We start from the raw sequence: 22,881 nt of genomic DNA on the forward strand, positions 1-22,881 counted from the left end.
GTGGTGGCTGTGCTAACAGTGGTGGCTGTACTAACAGTGGTGGCTGTGCTAACAGTGGTGGCTGTACTAACAGTGGTGGCTGTGCTAACAGTGCAGCTAACGGTGGCTGTGCTAACAGTGCTGCTAACGGTGGCTGTGCTAACAGTGCAGCTAACGGTGGCTGTGCTAACAGTGCAGCTAATGGTGGCTGTGCTAACAGTGCAGCTAATGGTGGCTGTGCTAACAGTGCAGCTAATGGTGGCTGTGCTAACAGTGCAGCTAACGGTGGCTGTGCTAACAGTGCAGCTAACGGTGGCTGTGCTAACAGTGCAGCTAATGGTGGCTGTGCTAACAGTGCAGCTAACGGTGGCTGTGCTAACAGTGGTGGCTGTGCTAACAGTGGTGGCTGTGCTAACAGTGGTGGCTGTACTAACAGTGGTGGCTGTGCTAACAGTGGTGGCTGTACTAACAGTGGTGGCTGTGCTAACAGTGCAGCTAACGGTGGCTGTGCTAACAGTGCTGCTAACGGTGGCTGTGCTAACAGTGCAGCTAACGGTGGCTGTGCTAACAGTGCAGCTAATGGTGGCTGTGCTAACAGTGCAGCTAATGGTGGCTGTGCTAACAGTGCAGCTAATGGTGGCTGTGCTAACAGTGCAGCTAACGGTGGCTGTGCTAACAGTGCAGCTAACGGTGGCTGTGCTAACAGTGCAGCTAATGGTGGCTGTACTAACAGTGCAGCTAACGGTGGCTGTGCTAACAGTGGTGGCTGTGCTAACAGTGGTGGCTGTGCTAACAGTGGTGGCTGTACTAACAGTGGTGGCTGTGCTAACAGTGGTGGCTGTACTAACAGTGGTGGCTGTGCTAACAGTGCAGCTAACGGTGGCTGTGCTAACAGTGCTGCTAACGGTGGCTGTGCTAACAGTGCAGCTAACGGTGGCTGTGCTAACAGTGCAGCTAATGGTGGCTGTGCTAACAGTGCAGCTAATGGTGGCTGTGCTAACAGTGCAGCTAATGGTGGCTGTGCTAACAGTGCAGCTAACGGTGGCTGTGCTAACAGTGCAGCTAACGGTGGCTGTGCTAACAGTGCAGCTAATGGTGGCTGTACTAACAGTGCAGCTAACGGTGGCTGTGCTAACAGTGCAGCTAACGGTGGCTGTGCTAACAGTGCAGCTAATGGTGGCTGTGCTAACAGTGCAGCTAACGGTGGCTGTGCTAACAGTGCAGCTAACGGTGGATGTGCTAACAGTGCAGCTAACGGTGGCTGTGCTAACAGTGCAGCTAACGGTGGCTGTGCTAACAGTGCAGCTAATGGTGGCTGTACTAACAGTGCAGCTAACGGTGGCTGTGCTAACAGTGCAGCTAACGGTGGCTGTGCTAACAGTGCAGCTAATGGTGGCTGTGCTAACAGTGCAGCTAATGGTGGCTGTGCTAACAGTGCAGCTAACGGTGGCTGTGCTAACAGTGCAGCTAATGGTGGCTGTACTAACAGTGCAGCTAATGGTGGCTGTACTAACAGTGCAGCTAATGGTGGCTGTGCTAACAGTGCAGCTAATGGTGGCTGTGCTAACAGTGCAGCTAACGGTGGCTGTGCTAACAGTGCAGCTAACGGTGGCTGTGCTAACAGTGCAGCTAATGGTGGCTGTGCTAACAGTGCAGCTAATGGTGGCTGTGCTAACAGTGCAGCTAATGGTGGCTGTGCTAACAGTGCAGCTAATGGTGGCTGTGCTAACAGTGCTGCTAACGGTGGCTGTGCTAACAGTGCTGCTAACGGTGGCTGTGCTAACAGTGCAGCTAATGGTGGATGTGCTAACAGTGCAGCTAACGGTGGCTGTGCTAACAGTGCAGCTAACGGTGGCTGTGCTAACAGTGCAGCTAACGGTGGCTGTGCTAACAGTGCAGCTAATGGTGGCTGTGCTAACAGTGCAGCTAATGGTGGCTGTGCTAACAGTGCAGCTAATGGTGGCTGTACTAACAGTGCAGCTAATGGTGGCTGTACTAACAGTGCAGCTAATGGTGGCTGTGCTAACAGTGCAGCTAATGGTGGCTGTGCTAACAGTGCAGCTAACGGTGGCTGTGCTAACAGTGCAGCTAACGGTGGCTGTGCTAACAGTGCAGCTAATGGTGGCTGTGCTAACAGTGCAGCTAACGGTGGCTGTGCTAACAGTGCAGCTAACGGTGGCTGTGCTAACAGTGCAGCTAATGGTGGCTGTGCTAACAGTGCAGCTAATGGTGGCTGTGCTAACAGTGCAGCTAATGGTGGCTGTGCTAACAGTGCAGCTAATGGTGGCTGTGCTAACAGTGCTGCTAACGGTGGCTGTGCTAACAGTGCTGCTTACGGTGGCTGTGCTAACAGTGCAGCTAATGGTGGATGTGCTAACAGTGCAGCTAACGGTGGCTGTGCTAACAGTGCAGCTAACGGTGGCTGTGCTAACAGTGCAGCTAAAGGTGGCTGTGCTAACAGTGCAGCTAACGGTGGCTGTGCTAACAGTGCAGCTAACGGTGGCTGTGCTAACAGTGCAGCTAACGGTGGCTGTGCTAACAGTGCAGCTAACGGTGGCTGTGCTAACAGTGCAGCTAACGGTGGCTGTGCTAACAGTGCTGCTAACGGTGGCTGTGCTAACAGTGCTGCTAACGGTGGCTGTGCTAACAGTGCAGCTAACGGTGGAGCAGCTAGCAGCGACAAACTCGTCTGGTGCTCCCTCACCTTGTGGCTCACGAGTTTCTCTCTCCCACTCATCTTTCTCATCTCCCTCTTCTTCTTTGGGCCCCCTCAGAGACCGGGTCTGGGTATGGATTTTCATCTCCTACCCGCACTCTTCTCTTGATCAGAAAACGGTCCAATGCAACGGGGCGACTAGCTAGCTAGATGTTAGCTCACATAACGTAGCCTAACGTGCGCGAGCGCACACACACACACACGTCATAGGGTACACGCGAGGCACGAGCAGGCAGCCAGGGATCGGATTGGGAACAGAATGGCTGGTTATTAATGTTTACATATTTCTTTATTTAAAAAAATAAATACTAAAACACTTGAGGGGGATTAACTGGGGCTACGCAGATTTGTGATGTGGCTACAGCCCCCCCCCCCCCCCCTTCCCCGGTGTAGCACCGTGCCTGACTGGCCTGAAAAATACTGTTTTTTAAAAATATAACATTCCTAAAGAAAATCAGAAGACTGGAGAGTAATTTATTTTCAACGTGAAGCCATGAGAGATTCTGATGCATCTGGATAATATTAATACAGATAGAGCAATGAAGAGATAATCTACCAGCCCTGTTTAGAGCCATTTGGAACTTTTTTATATATTTCTTTGCTACAGATGTAACGGATGTGAAATGGCTAGCTAGTTAGCGGTGGTGCGCGCTAATAGCCTTTCAATCGGTTACGTTACTTGCTCTGAGACCTTGAAGTAGTGGTTCCCCTTGCTCTGCAAGGGCCGCGGCTTTTGTGGAGCGATGGGTAACGATGCTTCGTGGGTGACTGTTGTTGATGTGTGCAGAGGGTCCCTGGTTCGCGCCCGGGTCGGGGCGAGGGGACGGACTAAAGTTAAACTGTTACACAGATGACCATATAACTGGACAGTACTCTAAGTGTGATAGGACCAGGGATTGACCATATAACTGGACAGTACTCTAAGTGTGATAGGACCAGGGATTGGCCGTCACTTCGATTGACCATATAAACGGACAGTACTCTAAGTGTGACAGGACCAGGGATTGACCATATAACTGGACAGTAATCACCTGATTCAGAGTGCTAGATGTTAAATACTCTGAATATTTTCTTGTGACAGTAATTCCCTTACCCATATTAATAACAATATGATCTATGTGTTCTGACCAGGATAAATCCTCTCTGGGATAACGGGACGGTAGCGTCCCACCTGGCCAATAGCCAGGGAAAATGTAGAGCGCCAAATTCAAAATAATTATATAAAATCAAACTTTCATTAAATCACACATATAAGATACCAAATTAAAGCTACACTCGTTGTGAATCCAGCCAACATGTCAGATTTTAAAAAGGCTTTTCGGTGAAAGCATAAGATGCTATTATCTGATGATAGCACAATGTCAACAAAGAGAATGTAGCATATTTCAACCATGCCGGCGCTACTCAAAACGCAGATATAAAATATAAAACATGCATTACCTTTGACGAGATTCTTTTGTTGGCACTCCAATATGTCCCATAAACATCACAAATGGTCCTTTTGTTCGATTAATTCCGTCCAAATATATCCAAATTGTCCATTTATTTGGCACCGTTGATCCAGAAAAAAACAGCTTCCAATTTGCGCAAAGTCACTACAAAATATCTCAAAAATTACTTCTAAACTTTGCCAAAACATTTCAAAGTACTTTTGTAATACAACTTAAGGTATTTGTAAACGTTAATAATCGATCAAATTGAAGACGGGTCTATCTGTTTTCAATACAGGAGATCAACAAACAAACGCTACATTTTTTTGTCTTGCGCAACTCTCAAACAGTACACATGACGTTACTCTACTTCCTGATGGCCTTCTTCTTCATTGCACAAATGAATAACCTCAACCTATTTCCTAAGACTGGTGACATCCAGTGGAAGCAGTAGGAACTGAGACCACAGTGATTAGAAATCTGGCTTTTCAATGAAAGGCATTGAACAGACAGTGACTTAAATTTATAATTTTTTTTTAATGGTTATTCCTCTGGGTTTTGCCTGCCACATAAGTTCTGTTATACTTACGAATATGATTCAAACAGTTTTAGAAACTTCAGAGTGTTTTCTATCCAAATCTACTAATAATATGCATATCTTATATTCTGGGGATGAGTAGAAGGAAGTTGAAATTGGGCACGCTTTTTTTCCCAAAGTGAAAACTCTGCCCCCTATCCTAGAGAAGATAAATCTGCGTCCAACCTAGTAGTTTTGTTTTTTTCACTTCCTCTACATGTGTTCTATTCATTGACAAAATCAATTGGGGATCATCAGCAAGCATATATCTTCAACCAAATACATCAGACACCATTCTTAGTTCACTGCTCAGTACATCTGTTAGCTCATTAACATTCTGATGCTGCACTATACATTGTAGAGTCATCAGCATACATGACCTCTTTTGCTTTGTTCATAAATTAGTAAATCATTAGTAAAGCTAGAGAAGTGGTCCTAGGCAGATTCCTTGAGGAACACCACAGTGTATATCTTTACTGATTGAAAAGCTACCATTAAAGAAATAATTTAGATAGCTTTCCATCCAGGATAGAGCTGCAGACTTAATTAATTTTTTAATTAATTAATCTTTAATGACCTCATAACATTTGAGTTTACCTGGATGGAAAAATCTCCTCGGTTGTCCATCCAGGTAATCTGCCTTCCCAGACGTGTTCTGGAAGCCCTCCCTGACTGTGATTCCAATCCTGCATAGAGGAACAGTTTCTGAGAAGTGTTTCCTGTGTGCTCTTCAATACATCCACATCCTTCTGGCTTGTTTTAATGTTCAGCCGTTTCTTGGTAGACTTCCTGCTGAAGTATAAATTCATAATAGAAACCTTTTCTTCTTCTCCAAGAGTTCACGTACCTACCCAGCAGAGATGTGATCCTCGTCCTTTATCCGGAGGCATGATAGTACTAATAGTAGGACAAGCCCGCTATTCACTCCGGGAAATGAGCGATAGCGGCAGTAGAAAACTCTAGTAGAAATCGGTAGTCCTAAACCCCGGGGACAAATAGAAGTGCGGCCCTAGCCACAAGGGCTAACCGCTTAGCGTGCTTGGTATCCAGCAATAGTAGAACAGGTTGCCTAGCTTGATAGCTAGCAGCTAGGCTAGCTGCTTTACCAATGTAGTACCACCTTGTTTGAGCAAAGGATCCTGGGACATATATCAGTGGGCCCAGCGTTAATGGCTAACTGTGTCGCAGGATCTAGATATGAATTGGAAAACAATTATAAATTGTATTAGTTAACTAGGTAGTTTGTTGTTAAAGTAAAACAAACCGAGTCTCTAGTGTTGAACTGTGCTTGTTGATGATCCGTTTTTCTGATGTCAACGTTGTGAGGGACTGACATGTTCTGTAGTGCGAGCGACTAAGGGTCTGTCAGGGAAACAAGGCAAAACATGATTCTGCATCACAGGCCACAGTGGTGAGAGGATGTGGTGATAGGATTCTGGGTCCTGGGGGAGACAGGGTGTCAGAGTAACTGATCTAAACCAACCTTGGTGAGGCCCCATCAGACAAGGTCAGGGTGCAGATTTATGCTGTGCACTAAGCAGAATGAACAACACTGGAGCTATCTAGAGCTGGGGGAAATGAACCTGTTCATCCCATTGATTTCCTAAAGCACCGAGAAAAGAGCTTTGTCAGCCGCTGGAATTTGGGGGTGATTGTGACGGATCTGTCCGGCATACTGGGCACCTGGCAGGGTTGGGTTGGGTTCGATGCTGGGATGAGAGAGGGAGGATGGAGGGAGGAGGAGGGAGGGAGGGAGGGAGCCTCCCTGGCCCTGTGTAGAGGGAGGGAGGGAGGGAGGGAGGGAGGGAGGGAGGGAGGGAGGGAGGGAGGGAGGGAGGGAGGGAGGGAGGGAGGGAGGGAGGGAGGGAGGGAGGGAGGGAGGGAGGGAGGGAGATGGAGGCTCCCTGGCCCTGTGTAGAGTGAGTCGGGGGAGAGGGGAGAGAGGCGGGAGGAAGGATAGACGGAGCGTTGGTCCTGGACCAGTGGCCCTGGATCTCTGCAGAGTCAGTCATAGATAAGGATTGTCTTTGGGTTATTCAAAGCTTGATACTGTACATCTCAGCACATCAATCTGCCAATAGCCTCCCCGCTGTGCCTCCCCCTGTTTCTCCCTTCTTCCTTCCTTCCTCCCCCTTCATCTCTCTCTGTGTGTCAGGGAGACAGAAGGAGACTCATCTCTCTCTGTGTGTCAGGGAGACAGAAGGAGACTCATCTCTCTCTGTGTGTCAGGGAGACAGAAGGAGACTCATCTCTCTCTCTCTGTGTCAGGGAGACAGAAGGAGATGAGCCAGAGGAAGTGTGTCATCTTGTGTCATCTTGTCCAACTCTGATATCCTCCAATACAATCTCTCTGCTCTGTATCTCAGAGGCTCTGAAGAGTGTTATCTTATACCCCAGAACCTCTCTCATCTCATATGTATCCCTACACCAAGACCAAGACCCCAGCACCTCTCTCCCTCTCCTCTCATCTGTATCCCTCCACCAAGACCCCAGCACCTCTCTTCTCTCCTATGTATCCCTCCACCAAAGATGGGCTGCTCTCAGATGCCTCTGGGCGCACACACACACACACACACACACACACACACACACACACACACACACACACACACACACACACACACACACACACACACACACACACACACACACACACACACACACACACACACACACACACACACACACACACACACACACAGGAAGCTCAGCTACAAAGACAAATCCAGGATGCGTTGTTTCCTAGGATGCAGTTCACCATGATGTTTGTTTTAAACCTCAAAGACTGGCAGATTAAAGATGTAGTTGTTCTCTTCTTCTCTCTGGCAGATTAAAGATGTAGTTGTTCTCTTCTTCTCTCTGGCAGATTAAAGATGTAGTTGTTCTCTTCTTCTCACTGGCAAATTAAAGCTGTAGTTGTTTTCTTCTTCTCTCTGGCAGATTAAAGCTGTAGTTGTTCTCTTCTTCTCTCTGGCAGATTAAAGATGTAGTTGCTCTCTTCTTCTCTCTGGCAGATTAAAGATGTAGTTGTTCTCTTCTTCTCTCTGGCAGATTAAAGCTGTAGTTGTTCTCTTCTTCTCTCTGGCAGATTAAAGCTGTAGTTGTTCTCTTCTTCTCTCTGGCAGATTAAAGATGTAGTTGTTCTCTTCTTCTCTCTGGCAGATTAAAGCTGTAGTTGTTCTCTTCTTCTCTCTGGCAGATTAAAGATGTAGTTGTTCTCTTCTTCTCTCTGGCAGATTAAAGATGTAGTTGTTCTCTTCTTCTCTCTGGCAGATTAAAGCTGTAGTTGTTTTCTTCTTCTCTCTGGCAGATTAAAGCTGTAGTTGTTCTCTTCTTCTCTCTGGCAGATTAAAGCTGCAGTTGTTCTCTTCTTCTCTCTGGCAGATTAAAGATGTAGTTGTTCTCTTCTTCTCTCTGGCAGATTAAAGCTGTAGTTGTTCTCTTCTTCTCTCTGGCAGATTAAAGCTGTAGTTGTTCTCTTCTTCTCTCTGGCAGATTAAAGCTGCAGTTGTTCTCTTCTTCTCTCTGGCAGATTAAAGATGTAGTTGTTCTCTTCTTCTCTCTGGCAGATTAAAGCTGTAGTTGTTCTCTTCTTCTCTCTGGCAGATTAAAGCTGTAGTTGTTCTCTTCTTCTCTCTGGCAGATTAAAGCTGCAGTTGTTCTCTTCTTCTCTCTGGCAGATTAAAGCTGTAGTTGTTCTCTTCTTCTCTCTGGCAGATTAAAGATGTAGTTGTTCTCTTCTTCTCTCTGGCAGATTAAAGATGTAGCCGTTCTCTTCTTCTCTCTGGCTGATTAAAGCTGTAGTTGTTTTCTTCTTCTCTCTGGCAGATTAAAGATGTAGTCGTTCTCTTCTTCTCTCTGGCTGATTAAAGCTGTAGTCGTTCTCTTCTTCTCTCTGGCTGTTAAACTGTAACACAGGAGGTTGGTGGCACCTTAATTGGGGAGGACGGGCTCATGGTAATTGGCTGGAGCGTAAATCAGTGGAACTGCATCTAATCCATCTAAATACATGATTTCCAAGTGTTTGACGCTATTCCATGTGATCCGTTCCAACCATTATCATGTGCCGTCTTCTACTCAGCGGCCTCACGTGCTCTACAATTAGCCTTGGTTCGCCTCGGTGTTCATATGAATAATTATTGTGAGTAACTGGGAGACAACGAGGTGTTGTTAACGAGGAACTTGTAATCGCTCTCTTAGATGTTCAGTGTTATTCTAGGTGGTATTTTCAATGAAGCAACTGAAACAACCTGTGTCTGATATGAATAATGGTGAATCATTAGGACCTTTAATTCATAACCTCCTCATTTGTCCTGTGTGATTAGAAGATCATGATTATAAAAACGATCAAACTAACGATACAAAGCAATTACCTCAACTGCTACCAGAGGCTACCGGAGGACTCCACCCCCCACCCCCCACCCACCCGCCCCGGGGTGCACATGTTGGTTTTTTCCCCAGTACTACACAGCTTATTTAAATAATCAAAGCTTGATGATGAGTTGATTATTTTAATCAACTGTGTAGTGATATGGCAAAACAACAACAAAAAACTTGCACTCAGGAAGGGCCCAGGACCGAGTTTGGGAAACATTGGATTAGATGCCACCACCATGTCCTTAGGTGACCACCAAATTAAGGCTCATTTGGTGAATTTGACTTTGACCAATAAATATGCCCTCTCAACTTTAACTGGTGAAAAAAAATATCAGGATGAAGAAAGTAATTCAGCATATTTAATGCATAAATGCAAAGATATACAATAATACCAATGAACTACAGAATTAATTAACTTAATATGCAAGTCAGCGGTGTATCTGAATATCTTATCCATGTCAAGTAAGAAAATAACAAGTTTCAGGTTTGATGTGATTTTTCAAATATGTGGCTATAGAGAGAGTAGTGAGACGATTTGTCTGTGGTGATATCTTCACTGAGGTGTGACTGGTCTGTGGTGATATGTTCATTGAGGCTGTGACTGGTCTGTGGTGATATGTTCATTGAGGTGTGACTGTTCACTGAGGTGTGACTGGTCTGTGGTGATATGTTCATTGAGGTGTGACTGGTCTGTGGTGATATGTTCATTGAGGTGTGACTGGTCTGTGGTGATATCTTCACTGAGGTGTGACTGGTCTGTGGTGATATGTTCATTGAGGCTGTGACTGGTCTGTGGTGATATGTTCATTGAGGTGTGACTGTTCACTGAGGTGTGACTGGTCTGTGGTGATATGTTCATTGAGGTGTGACTGGTCTGTGGTGATATGTTCATTGAGGTGTGACTGGTCTGTGGTGATATCTTCACTGAGGTGTGACTGGTCTGTGGTGATATGTTCATTGAGGCTGTGACTGGTCTGTGGTGATATCTTCATTGAGGCTGTGACTGGTCTGTGGTGATATCTTCACTGAGGTGTGACTGGTCTGTGGTGATATCTTCACTGAGGTGTGACTGGTCTGTGGTGATATCTTCACTGAGGTGTGACTGGTCTGTGGTGATATGTTCATTGAGGTGTGACTGGTCTGTGGTGATATCTTCACTGAGGTGTGACTGGTCTGTGGTGATATCTTCACTGAGGTGTGACTGGTCTGTGGTGATATCTTCACTGAGGTGTGACTGGTCTGTGGTGATATCTTCACTGAGGTGTGACTGGTCTGTGGTGATATCTTCACTGAGGTGTGACTGGTCTGTGGTGATATCTTCACTGAGGTGTGACTGGTCTGTGGTGATATCTTCACTGAGGTGTGACTGGTCTGTGGTGATATCTTCACTGAGGTGTGACTGGTCTGTGGTGATATGTTCATTGAGGTGTGACTGGTCTGTGGTGATATCTTCACTGAGGTGTGACTGGTCTGTGGTGATATGTTCACTGAGGTGTGACTGGTCTGTGGTGATATCTTCACTGAGGTGTGACTGGTCTGTGGTGATATCTTCACTGAGGTGTGACTGGTCTGTGGTGATATCTTCACTGAGGTGTGACTGGTCTGTGGTGATATCTTCACTGAGGTGTGACTGGTCTGTGGTGATATCTTCACTGAGGTGTGACTGGTCTGTGGTGATATCTTCACTGAGGTGTGACTGGTCTGTGGTGATATGTTCATTGAGGTGTGACTGGTCTGTGGTGATATCTTCACTGAGGTGTGACTGGTCTGTGGTGATATCTTCATTGAGGTGTGACTGGTCTGTGGTGATATGTTCATTGAGGTGTGACTGGTCTGTGGTGATATCTTCACTGAGGTGTGACTGGTCTGTGGTGATATCTTCACTGAGGTGTGACTGGTCTGTGGTGATATCTTCACTGAGGTGTGACTGGTCTGTGGTGATATCTTCACTGAGGTGTGACTGGTCTGTGGTGATATCTTCACTGAGGTGTGACTGGTCTGTGGTGATATCTTCACTGAGGTGTGACTGGTCTGTGGTGATATCTTCACTGAGGTGTGACTGGTCTGTGGTGATATCTTCACTGAGGTGTGACTGGTCTGTGGTGATATGTTCATTGAGGTGTGACTGGTCTGTGGTGATATCTTCACTGAGGTGTGACTGGTCTGTGGTGATATCTTCATTGAGGTGTGACTGGTCTGTGGTGATATGTTCATTGAGGTGTGACTGGTCTGTGGTGATATGTTCATTGAGGTGTGACTGGTCTGTGGTGATATCTTCACTGAGGTGTGACTGGTCTGTGGTGATATCTTCACTGAGGTGTGACTGGTCTGTGGTGATATCTTCACTGAGGTGTGACTGGTCTGTGGTGATATCTTCACTGAGGTGTGACTGGTCTGTGGTGATATCTTCACTGAGGTGTGACTGGTCTGTGGTGATATCTTCACTGAGGTGTGACTGGTCTGTGGTGATATCTTCACTGAGGTGTGACTGGTCTGTGGTGATATCTTCACTGAGGTGTGACTGGTCTGTGGTGATATGTTCATTGAGGTGTGACTGGTCTGTGGTGATATCTTCACTGAGGTGTGACTGGTCTGTGGTGATATGTTCATTGAGGTGTGACTGGTCTGTGGTGATATCTTCACTGAGGTGTGACTGGTCTGTGGTGATATCTTCACTGAGGTGTGACTGGTCTGTGGTTATATGTTCATTGAGGTGTGACTGGTCTCTTTAGAAGCTGATGTAGCACCATGCTGCTAACAGAAAGGTCATCTCAAACCTGTCGTCTCTCGCACAGCATTTCAGACACACGGACGCACACACTCACACTCGCAACACACACACACACACGCAAGCATGCACACACACACACCTTTCTCAGGTAGATCATCGGACACAGCAGAGCACATCCAGTGTTTCCCACTCAGCAGTAGTACCTGCTGTTACAGCCTGCCAGCCAGCCACAGGAGAGCACAGGGAAGAGGCCTCTTCATTTAATAAATTATACATTCTTAATCCTTCCTTCCCAAGGCACAGTCACCCCATCTTTTCAGACACAACCCAACTAGCCCTACCTCTATACATTTCATTCTAACACTATCTACAGACACTCCCATCTAGCCGTACCTACATATGGCTATGTTTCAAAACGGCACCCAATTCCCAATATAGTGCACTACTTTTGACCAGGGCCCATAGACCTCTAGCTACAGAGTAGAGACAAACTCCTCTCATCTGAAGGAGTGTGAACTATATTGGATCCTATGAATGTGTATCTGTGTCCCCCCAGCTCTGTGTGTCTGATGGTCCTTCCTGTGTGTCCCCCCAGCACTGTGTGTCTGATGGTCCTTCCTGTGTGTCCCCCCAGCTCTGTGTGTCTGATGGTCCTTCCTGTGTGTCCCCCCAGCTCTGTGTGTCTGACGGTCCTTCCTGTGTGTCCCCCAGCTCTGTGTGTCTGACGGTCCTTCCTGTGTGTCCCCCCAGCTCTGTGTGTCTGATGGTCCTTCCTGTGTGTCCCCCCAGCTCTGTGTGTCTGAAGGTCCTTCCTGTGTGTCCCCCCAGCTCTGTGTGTCTGAAGGTCCTTCCTGTGTGTCCCCCCAGCTCTGTGTGTCTGATGGTCCTTCCTGTGTGTCCCCCAGCTCTGTGTGTCTGACGGTCCTTCCTGTGTGTCCCCCCAGCTCTGTGTGTCTGACGGTCCTTCCTGTGTGTCCCCCCAGCTCTGTGTGTCTGACGGTCCTTCCTGTGTGTCCCCCCAGCTCTGTGTGTCTGACGGTCCTTCCTGTGTGTCCCACAGCGCTGTGTGTGTGTGTTTACTATGTGTTCACTGTGTGTTCCCCAGCGCTGAGAGACAACCGGATCGAGCTGGTTCGGGCATCGTGGGCGGAGCTTACCATCAGCATCAGTGACATCAGCCTATCAGACGAGGGCCAGTACACGTGCTCCCTGTTCACCATGCCTGTCAAGACCACCAAGGCCTTCCTCACTGTACTGGGTGAGTGTGTGTGTGTGTGTGTGTGTGTGTGTGTGTGTGTGTATATGTGTGTATATGTGTGTGTGTGTGTGTGTATATGTGTGTGTATATGTGTGTGTGTGTGTGTGCGTGTGTGTGTGTGTGTGTGTGTGTATGTGTGTGTGTATATGTGTGTGTGTGTGCGTGTGTCTGTGTGTGTGTCTGTGTGTGTGTGTGTGTGTGTGTGTGTGTGTGTGTGTGTGTGTGTGTGTGTGTGTGTGTGTGTGTGTGTGTGTGTGTGTGTGTGTGTGTGTGTGTGTGTGTGTGTGTGTGTGTGTATCTGTCTGTCTGTCTGTGTATATGTGTGTCTGTGTCTGTGTGTATGTGTGTGTCTGTGTCTGTGTCTGTGTCTGTGTCTGTGTCTGTGTCTGTGTGTGTGTGTGTGTGTGTGTGTGTGTGTGTGTGTGTGTGTGTGTGTGTGTGTGTGTGTGTGTGTGTGTGTGTGTGTGTGTGTGTGTGTGTGTGTGTGTGTGTGTGTGTGTCTGTCTGTCTGTCTGTCTGTGTATATGTGTGTCTGTGTCTGTGTGTATGTGTGTGTCTGTGTCTGTGTCTGTGTCTGTGTGTGTGTGTGTGTGTGTGTGTGTGTGTGTGTGTGTGTGTGTGTGTGTGTGTGTGTGTGTGTGTGTGTGTGTGTGTGTGTGTGTGTGTGTGTGTGTGTGTGTGTGTGTCTGTGTGCGTCTGTGTCTGTGTCTGTGTCTGTGCTTGTGTGTGAGTGTGTGAGTGTGAGGGACTTAATGTAGGGATTAGGGTTCCGTTTGGATCTCTACACACCTTAGGACTGACAATTACACAGTGCTAATGCTCCTTACTCAGACAGCAGTCGTCGTTTAATTGGTTGGACTGTTTAACGATCCCTTAAAGGTTGATGGGGAAGCTTATTGATTGTTTTAGGCAAGAAGGCATCTCACTACACATGAAGAATGACTGTTGATTGAGGTTATTAGAAGGACAGTATGTGTAATGATGGGATAGTGTTCTGTGGCTAACCTAACGTGTTGTTATGTTAATGCATTTCTTGTTGACTGGGTGTTTTGTTGTTGTTGATGATTTCGGTGTTGTTATGAATTGTTGTTGTCCTGCAGGAGTTCCAGAGCGACCAGAGATCACAGGGTTCACTAAGCCAGCCATGGAGGGAGATGAGATCACTCTGATCTGCACCACATCTGGCAGCAAGCCAGCGGCGCAAATCCGTTGGTTCAGAAACGACAAGGAAGTAACAGGTATGGGCAGAATGTAACAACAAGGAAGTACAAGGTAAGGGCAGAATGTAACAACAAGGAAGTAACAGGTATGGGCAGAATGTAACAACAAGGAAGTACAAGGTATGGGCAGAATGTAACAACAAGGAAGTACAAGGCATGGGCAGAATGTAACAACAAGGAAGTAACAGGTTTTGGGCAGAATGTAACAACAAGGAAGTAACAGGTATGGGCAGAATGTAACAACAAGGAAGTAACAGGTATGGGCAGAATGTAACAACAAGGAAGTACAAGGTATGGGCAGAATGTAACAACAAGGAAGTAACAGGTTTTGGGCAGAATGTAACAACAAGGAAGTAACAGGTTTTGGGCAGAATGTAACAACAAGGAAGTACAAGGTATGGGCAGAATGTAACAACAAGGAAGTAACAGGTATGGGCAGAATGTAACAACAAGGAAGTACAAGGTATGGGAAGAATGTAATAACAAGGAAGTAACAGGTATGGGAAGAATGTAACAACAAGGAAGTAACAGGTAGGGGCAGAATGTAACAACAAGGAATGTAGAAAAGTGGCACCCTGTGGTGGTCTCTGATACAGGTGATGGTTTAGATTATAGGGTTAACTGTCCCAGCGTCCCGGTAAGAGGACGGAAATGACCAGTAGGAGACAGTTGTACAGAACACATGGTTTATTGCCACACTCAAGACAGGCACGCACACACACACAGCAAGAAGGAAGTAGACTGGGTGAAAGTGATGGTGGTTTCCTGTAGTAAAAACAGAGAAATACAAAAAACATGTATTACACAGCATTAACCTCTCTTGGGTACGTGAGACGTTAGCGTCCCATGTCTTCAACAGCCAGTGAAACTGCAGGGCGCCAAATTCAAATACAGAAATACTCATTATAAAAATTCTGAAAACAAAACATATTTTACATAGGTTTAAAGATTAACTTCCTGTGAATCCAACCACGGTGTCAGATTAAAAAAATTCTTTACGGCGAAAACATACCTTACGATTATTTAATAACATTGCCCACTAGACAAATCATTACTAACAGTAACCAGCCAAGTAGAAGAGTTACACAAGTCAGAAATAGAGATAAAATTAATCCCTTACCTTTGATGATCTTCATATGGTTGCACTCAGCAGACATTCATTTACTCAATAAATGTTCCTTTTGTTCGATAAAGTCTCTTTATATCCAAAACCTCTGTTTTGTTCACTCATTTTCTTCAGTAATCCACAGGCTCAAACGCAGTCAAAACAGGAAGACAAAAAAATCCAAATTGTATCCGTAAAGTTCATAGAAACATGTCAAATGTTTATATTCAATCCTCAGGTTGTTTTTAGCCTAAATAATCGATAATATTTCAACCGGACAATAACGTCGTCAATTTAAAAGGTAAACGAGAAACGCACTCTCTCGGTCTCGCGCATGAAAAAGCTCTGTGACACTTTAGGGTCCACCCATTCAGACTGCTCTTACTTCCTCATTTTTCAGAATACAAGCCTGAAACAATTTCTAAAGACTCTTGACATCTAGTGGAAGGCATAGAAACTGCAACTTGAGTCCTAAGTCAATGGATACCGTAATGGCATTGAATAGAAAACTACAAAAAAACACAAAAAAACGACTTCCTGAATGGATTTTTCTCAGGTTTTCGCCTGCCAAATCAGTTATGTTATACTCACAGACACTATTTTAACAGTTTTTGAAACTTTAGAGTGTTTTCTATCCAAATCTACCAGTTATATGCATATCATATCTTCTGGGCACGAGAAGCAGGCAGTTTAATTTGGGCATGCATTTCATCCAAAATTACGAATGCTGCCCCCTACCCTAGAGAAGTTAATAACAGGCTAATGACTGTATAACAGCAGCATACTATATCATATAAACATTAGCAATGTATACAATAGTGGCAGGAAATTGCACATACCAGCTAACAGTAGTAAGCTAATATAGCACACAATGGTAGTAGCTAAAGGAATAGCTATGCTAGTAGGCTGGCATGCTACATAGTAGTAATGGTGAGCTAGCATAGCATATAAAGGGTATACACAGGGTACAGTTAGCAGCTCACGTGGTACACAACAAATACAAGAGAAGCTGACATGCTAGGCTAAGAGGCCACAGGCTGTGGATAATAGTGTATACCGTACAATAGAGGCTAGCACGCTAGTCTAGTAGGCTCCAGGCTATAGGCCAGTATGGAGAGCTATTTAAACCCTATGCGCAGTACAGTTAGCAGCTACTGGGCTAATGGTTACCGGTATCATGCTAGGATGCTAAGATGTAAACATGCGGTCATTTTGGGTGTGGCTAGGATTTGACCCGGACGTCGTCGACCGGCCATTTTGGGTGTGTGTATAAACAATGCCGGACTGGCAACCATCTTGGTCCATTGTAGGTAATGGGGAGAGATTTTACCATATGGCCTGAGTAGCTGAGAGTACACATAACTCTGCCAAGAGGGCAAATAAACACATCATGTTGTAAGACTCGTACACAGGCGTGAAGTAACAACATACTAGCATGGAAAAATACATGTAGTTACATTGTTTAAGCCTATTACATGTATAAATTAAATATATACATGAACCCCAACAAAGTCCACTCACATCGTCATTCACACACTAACACACGGTTAGGAAGTCCAGGGTGGAGGCTGTACCACCTGTTGAGGTGGTGTAGAGTTCTTGTCCTTGTAAGCAGGGTCTAGTGGTGAGTTGTGTTGAGGTGGTGCAGAGTTCTGATTGGTTGTCTCTCTGCACCCCTGTGTCCAATTACAAAACTGCCAGGAATAGGGTTCTGTTACCCAACCTGATAGGGCCTGTGATTGGCTGACCAGGTAAGCTGACTGCGTTCTCTGGCCACCTGATCCCTAACACAGAGGTAAGAAGTGGCTTCTGCCACTGGAGAAATGTGCCTCGTTTCAGGAAATAGGCATATGTCTCACGTCACTACTTCACAGGAGAGTCATTTGAACGTAAACATGCATTTTTTTAAATCAAAATGCGTTTTATTTGTTGCAGAAATGCCTTCTGGAACGTGAACTATCATGTGCCTTAATAATAATCGTATATGCCATCAGTAACTACTTATACAAATGTTAAATTACGAGCCTAGGTGGTTTAGCCACTGACAAAGTCAGGAACCTTCCCGCTAGCCGCAAGATGAATGGGCTGGACATGCCAAGAGATGAGTTCGGTTTGGTCTGCCATGTAACACGCTTCTGTCTATAACATGAGCTGCTCAGTATGTGTAGGTAATGCGCTTCGAGTTTTGGTGCATGACAGCACGTTTGGAGTCTGTGTGGAGGAAGGAAAATGGCGTCCCTTGAGAGGGCAAGAACAAGATGTATGTCAGGAGAAGTGTAGTGTTATAATAAGGAATGGAGAGAAAGGAGAGGCAGAGGAAGTTGAAGAGAGAGAGGGAGGGTGAGCTTGAATCGGTTAAAAACGGCGGAAAAAAGGGAGATGGTTTGTTAAATAAGAAATGGTAGAAAGTGTGAGCTGTACACCGGATCGAAGACAGGAGGAGAAATGGAAGTGAGTGAGGGTGTGAAGTATCGGAGACGGTAGGTGGGGTGAAGTTCTCGACGCCCAAGGCTTGCACGAGGGTCAGGATGAAGATGACTCTGCGACGGTAGCAGTGACATTTTTTGAAAAAGCGTACCCTTGTCTTTTGGCTGATCCATTTGTGGTTTCAGGGTGGGTGAAAACAAAGTTGGGTGCTGTGGAATCGGTGAAGGTTAGCAGAAATGGTCTGGTGATAATTGCTGGTGTTTCTGCAGGTCAGAGGATGCAGGCGCTCCGTGATAAACTAATGTGGACAAGAGATGTGAATTGTTTTGCTCTCAAGAAAAGGGCGCCATTGGAAGGAGTGATTACTGGGGTAGCGGTAAATGTGGAAGTTGACCAACTGAAGGGGAAGATTTCCAGTGTTTGTGATGCTCGTCGTTTGGTGCGACGCAGACAGGATGACGTGAGTGGTGAAACAGAAGAGTAGTTGTCTGTTCTTTTTAGTTTTGATGTTGAGTCTTTGCCCGACAAAGTGATATTAGGATATATAAGCTATCCTGTTTTAGCTTTTGTGCCAAGTACATTACGTTGTTACAGGTGTCAAACTTATGGGCATGTGGCAGCAGTGTGTGTAGGAGGGAGGATCCTAGGTGTGAGAAGTGTGCAGAAGGGCATGAGACAAAAGAATGTGTAGCATTGGGGAAGGTAGTGGTATGTGGTAACTGTAGGTGTGCCCATGGGGCTGGGGTTCAGAAATGTCCCGTGTGAGAGAGAGTTAGGTTGAGGTTTCCAGGGTTAGAGTGGAGCAGAAGTTGTCGTATGCTGAGGTAGTGAAGAAAGTAGAGGAAGATGGGTCAAGTGAAAGGGATCCTGAGAGGAGTGATGTGAATAGTAGATCTGTGCCAGTACAGAGGGATAGGCCAACAAGTCATATATACTTCAGTAAGATTGGATTTTTAGCATTTATAGCAATGGTTATCAACTGTACTGCAGGGATGGAATGTAACTCGAAGAAAATTGAGGTTGTGGTGGCAGCCGCAGAGAGGTATTTGGGTGTACGAGACTTGACTTCAGAAGAGTTACAGGGTGTGTTGAGTGGTGGTGTCTCATCCTTTCAGGCTGTTGGCCTGAGTTAGGACTAAATAGATTTAAATAGTGGAGTAGGGTGGTGGGATTTCAGTGAGTGTAGGGTGGTGTGTATTTGTTGATTTTTTAAAACTATATATATATTGTATTATTCTTTTCAAGCAACATATAAGGGAGTTATACTCCAGTCTAGTAGGTGGCGGTAATGCAACATTTATTGTATGCCAACCCCTGTTGGAAGAAGAAGTGTAGGCAATGCTTTCTACCTCGGCTTTTTTGAAAGATATCATGAAGAACTGCAAAAGTGTTGCTACTGTACTGCTCTCCACTTTCTGGAGGACAGCCGACTCTCTCTGACTCTGAAAATAAATCAGACAATGAGGAAATCCCTGATGTAGGTAAAAACATTTTCATTGAAGCAGACATTGTAGAGTCTTCTAAAACAGCAATCAACAGTGTTGTTGTCACAGAAGAAGTTGACAGAGTTTTGAAATCAGTGGAATGCCCGGTGGAAGCAGAGTATGATCGCTAAGGAGATGGAGAAAATTCTGGCATTTGATTGCAAATATGCAGAGAGAGTCAAAGAGAACATACAGAGGTCTGTTGTATAAAACACCTTTCTCCGGATTACATCTTCAAACTAAAGGCAACCATGACATCCATGACAGAGAGGGAGAAGCGTCCATCCATGTATATGGGTAAGAGAGTCTAGCTAGCTACATTTTCAGATATTATAAGTTTTTAATTTTGTCAGAAATTTGTTTTCATTCCAAGTTAAAGCATAGTGTTAGCTAGCTAACGTTAGCTGGCTATCTAGCTAGCTAGTGTTACGTGTATGATCTGTGCAGTAATATTATTTGTATCTCAGGAAGCTATATGCATTGCTAGTTATAGCCTAATGTTTGCTAGCTAGGTAACATTGAACCTAGTTAGTTAGCTTTAGCTACTTGCAGATTCATGCGTGGTGGCTAGCTTTGACAATCAGTTTGTATTGCTAGTAGTATTGCGTTGTGATTATTACCACATTCAATACAACTGGGAACTTGGAAATCTCAGACTTCCAACTTCACTGTGTTCAAAACAAGCCCTGACTGGGATGTTGAGGGGATGGTCATCCAACTCGGAATTCCCACCTGGGAACTCTTTCTAGACTTTCCAACCAGAAGATTACTGATGTCATGATTTGACCTCGTATTTGTCCTCAGTTGTCTTGAAAGCGCCATTAGGTTTCATTCTTTAGCTAGATAGCTACATGTCTTAACTTCTCTGGGATATGCGGGACGGTAGCGTCCCACTTGGCCAAAAGCCAGAAAAAATGTAGCGCGCCAAATTCAAATATATTACTATAAAAATCGATCTTTCATGAAATCACACATGAAAGACACCAAATTAAAGCTACACATGTTGTGAATCCAGCCAACATGTCTGATTTCAAAAAGGATTTACGGGGAAAGCACACCAAACAATTATGTTAGCTCAGTACATAGCCACAGAAAAACACAGCCATTTTCCCAGCAAAAGATAGTAGTCACAAAAAGCAGAAATAGAGATAATATTAATCACTAACCTTTGATGATCTTCATCACATGACACTCATAGGACATCATGTTACACAATACATGTATGTTTTGTTCGATAATGTGCATATTTATATCCACAAATCTCGGTTTACATTGGCGCCATGTTCAGAAATGCCTCCAAAATATCCGGAGAAATTGCAGAGAGCCATGTCAAATAACAGAAATACTCATCATAAACTTTGATGAAAGATACATGTTTTACATGTAATTAAAGATACACTTGTTCTTAATGCAACCGCTGTGTGCGATTTCAAAAAAACTTTACGTAAAAAGCACACCATGGAATAATCTGAGACGGCGCTCAGATAAAAACAAAATTTCTCCGCCATGTTGGAGTCAACAGAAATACGAAATTACATCATAAATATTCCCTTACCTTTGATCATCTTCATCAGAATGCACTCCCAGGAATCCTAGTTCCACAATAAATCGTTGTTTACTTCGATAATGTCCATTACTTATGTCTAAGTAGCTACTTTTGCTAGCATGTTTAGTGCACATGTCCAAACGCTCGCGCAGATGCAGGCGAACTCGGACGAAAACTTCAAAAAGTTATATAAACAGGTCGAATAAACTGGTCAAACTAAGTAGAGAATTAATCTTCAGGATGTTGTTATCAGCTATATCCAATAACGTTCCAACCGGAGCATTCCTTCATGTCTGTAGAAGTTATGGAACGCAAGGCGATATCATGAGGAAAGCGCATGACCAGGATCTGGCCTTCTGCCAGACCAATGACTGAAACACCTCCCATCCGGCCCCACATCACACTAGAGGCTTCATTCCATGTTCTACAGACTGTTGACATCTATTGGAAGGCGTAGGAAGTGCAAACAGATCCATATCTTACAGGGAATTGAATCGGCGATGAGTTGAACATTGATCAGTCTGAGAATTCTCACTTCCTGTTTGGATTTTTTCTCAGGTTTTTGCCTGCCATATGAGTTCTGGTATACTCACAGACATCATTCAAACAGTGTTAGAAACTTCAGAGTGTTGTATATCCAATAGTAATAATCATATATTAGCATCTGGGACAGAGTAGGAGGCAGTTCACTATGGGCACGTAATTCATCCAAAAGTGAAAATGCTGCCCCCTATCATAAAGAAGTTAACAAAAGACTTGATTACATGACCCATCAAGTTTGCCAGGTGTGTCTGGGAGTGATTATGGCCATCTATTGTATTTCATGAAGATGTGTACATGTCTAGACAATAGTGACCCATCCACTTAGCTAGATGTGGCTGGGGGGTGGTTATAACATTTCTTTCACATGACCCATCAATTTAGAAGTGTGTCTGGGTAAGAATCATTTAATAATTATAAAATATTTATAAAAACCTTACTCTGTTTATCACATGGAATCACATGTGAATCCTTAAAGAGATGGGTGGGGCTAAAGCTTAAGAGGGTGTGAACGATGCTGAATGGGTGTAAACAAAGAAGAGCTCTCCAGTACATGTACCAAAACATTCAAGGGCCATTTTCTCAAAAGTGACGTTAAACTTTCAAAGCAGAATTACTTTCCCATTGTTCCTCAACTGCATTGTATGATATATCATTTTCTATCTCTGAGTATCTACTTTTTATCCAATGTAAAAAAATAAAAATAAAGATTTTCTACAACACGTAGGACCGAATCGAGCCGGTCAGTCACGAATAAGTCAGGCTGAGGTGGGGAATGGTAACCTCTGCTGCAGCTGAAAAGTCATACAGAGTTTGTCTCTATGTCCTATCCAGAGAGAGGGTTCAGTGAGAGTTTTGGGCAGTTTGTTACAAGGAAGTACAAGGTAAGGTTAGAATGTAAAAAAGTGAACGATCCTCACGTGATGAGTAACTTTGCCTAAGATCTGAAGTTTAGACTTAATGCCTAGACTTTAGCTCAAAGGGCAAACACAGCCTTGTGGCAGTCATTCACAGTCAATGAAAAAGTATATAAACTCAGTGAAAAAAGAAACGTCCTCTCACTGTCAACTACGTTTATTTTCAGCAAACTTAACATGTGTAAATATTTGTATGAACATAACAAGAATGGAATAATGTGTCCCTGAACAAAGGGGGGGTCAAAATCAAAAGTAACAGTTAGTATCTGGTGTGGCCACCAGCTGCATTAAGTACTGCAGTGCATCTCCTCCTCATGGATTGCACCAGATTTACCAGTTCTTGCTGTGAGATGTTACCCCACTCTTCCACCAAGGCACCTGCAAGTTCCCGGACATTTCTGGGGGGAATGGTCCTAGACCTCACCCTCCGATCCAACAGGTACCAGACGTGGTCAATGGGAATGAGATCCGGGCTCTTCGCTGGCCATGACAGAACACTGACATTCCTGCCTGGCAGGAAATCACGCACAGAACGAGCAGTATGGCTGGTGGCATTGTCATGCTGGAGGATGTC

At 44.9% G+C, this 22,881-nt stretch overlaps 1 protein-coding gene across 3 annotated transcripts in view; it reads left to right on the plus strand.

The window, feature by feature from the left end:
• Positions 1–22,881, plus strand: part of cadm2b (cell adhesion molecule 2b) — a 492,515-nt gene that overhangs the window by 397,593 nt on the left and 72,041 nt on the right. For all 3 annotated transcript variants that reach the window (XM_071358122.1, XM_071358120.1, XM_071358119.1), the window contains 2 exons: positions 12,916–13,068; positions 14,169–14,306. In XM_071358122.1, the coding sequence (XP_071214223.1) occupies positions 12,916–13,068; positions 14,169–14,306 (291 nt within the window). The remainder of the gene's footprint in view (positions 1–12,915; positions 13,069–14,168; positions 14,307–22,881) is intronic.

Source organism: Salvelinus alpinus, chromosome 21 (genome assembly GCF_045679555.1).
Source record: "Salvelinus alpinus chromosome 21, SLU_Salpinus.1, whole genome shotgun sequence".
Taxonomy (NCBI): domain Eukaryota; kingdom Metazoa; phylum Chordata; class Actinopteri; order Salmoniformes; family Salmonidae; genus Salvelinus; species Salvelinus alpinus.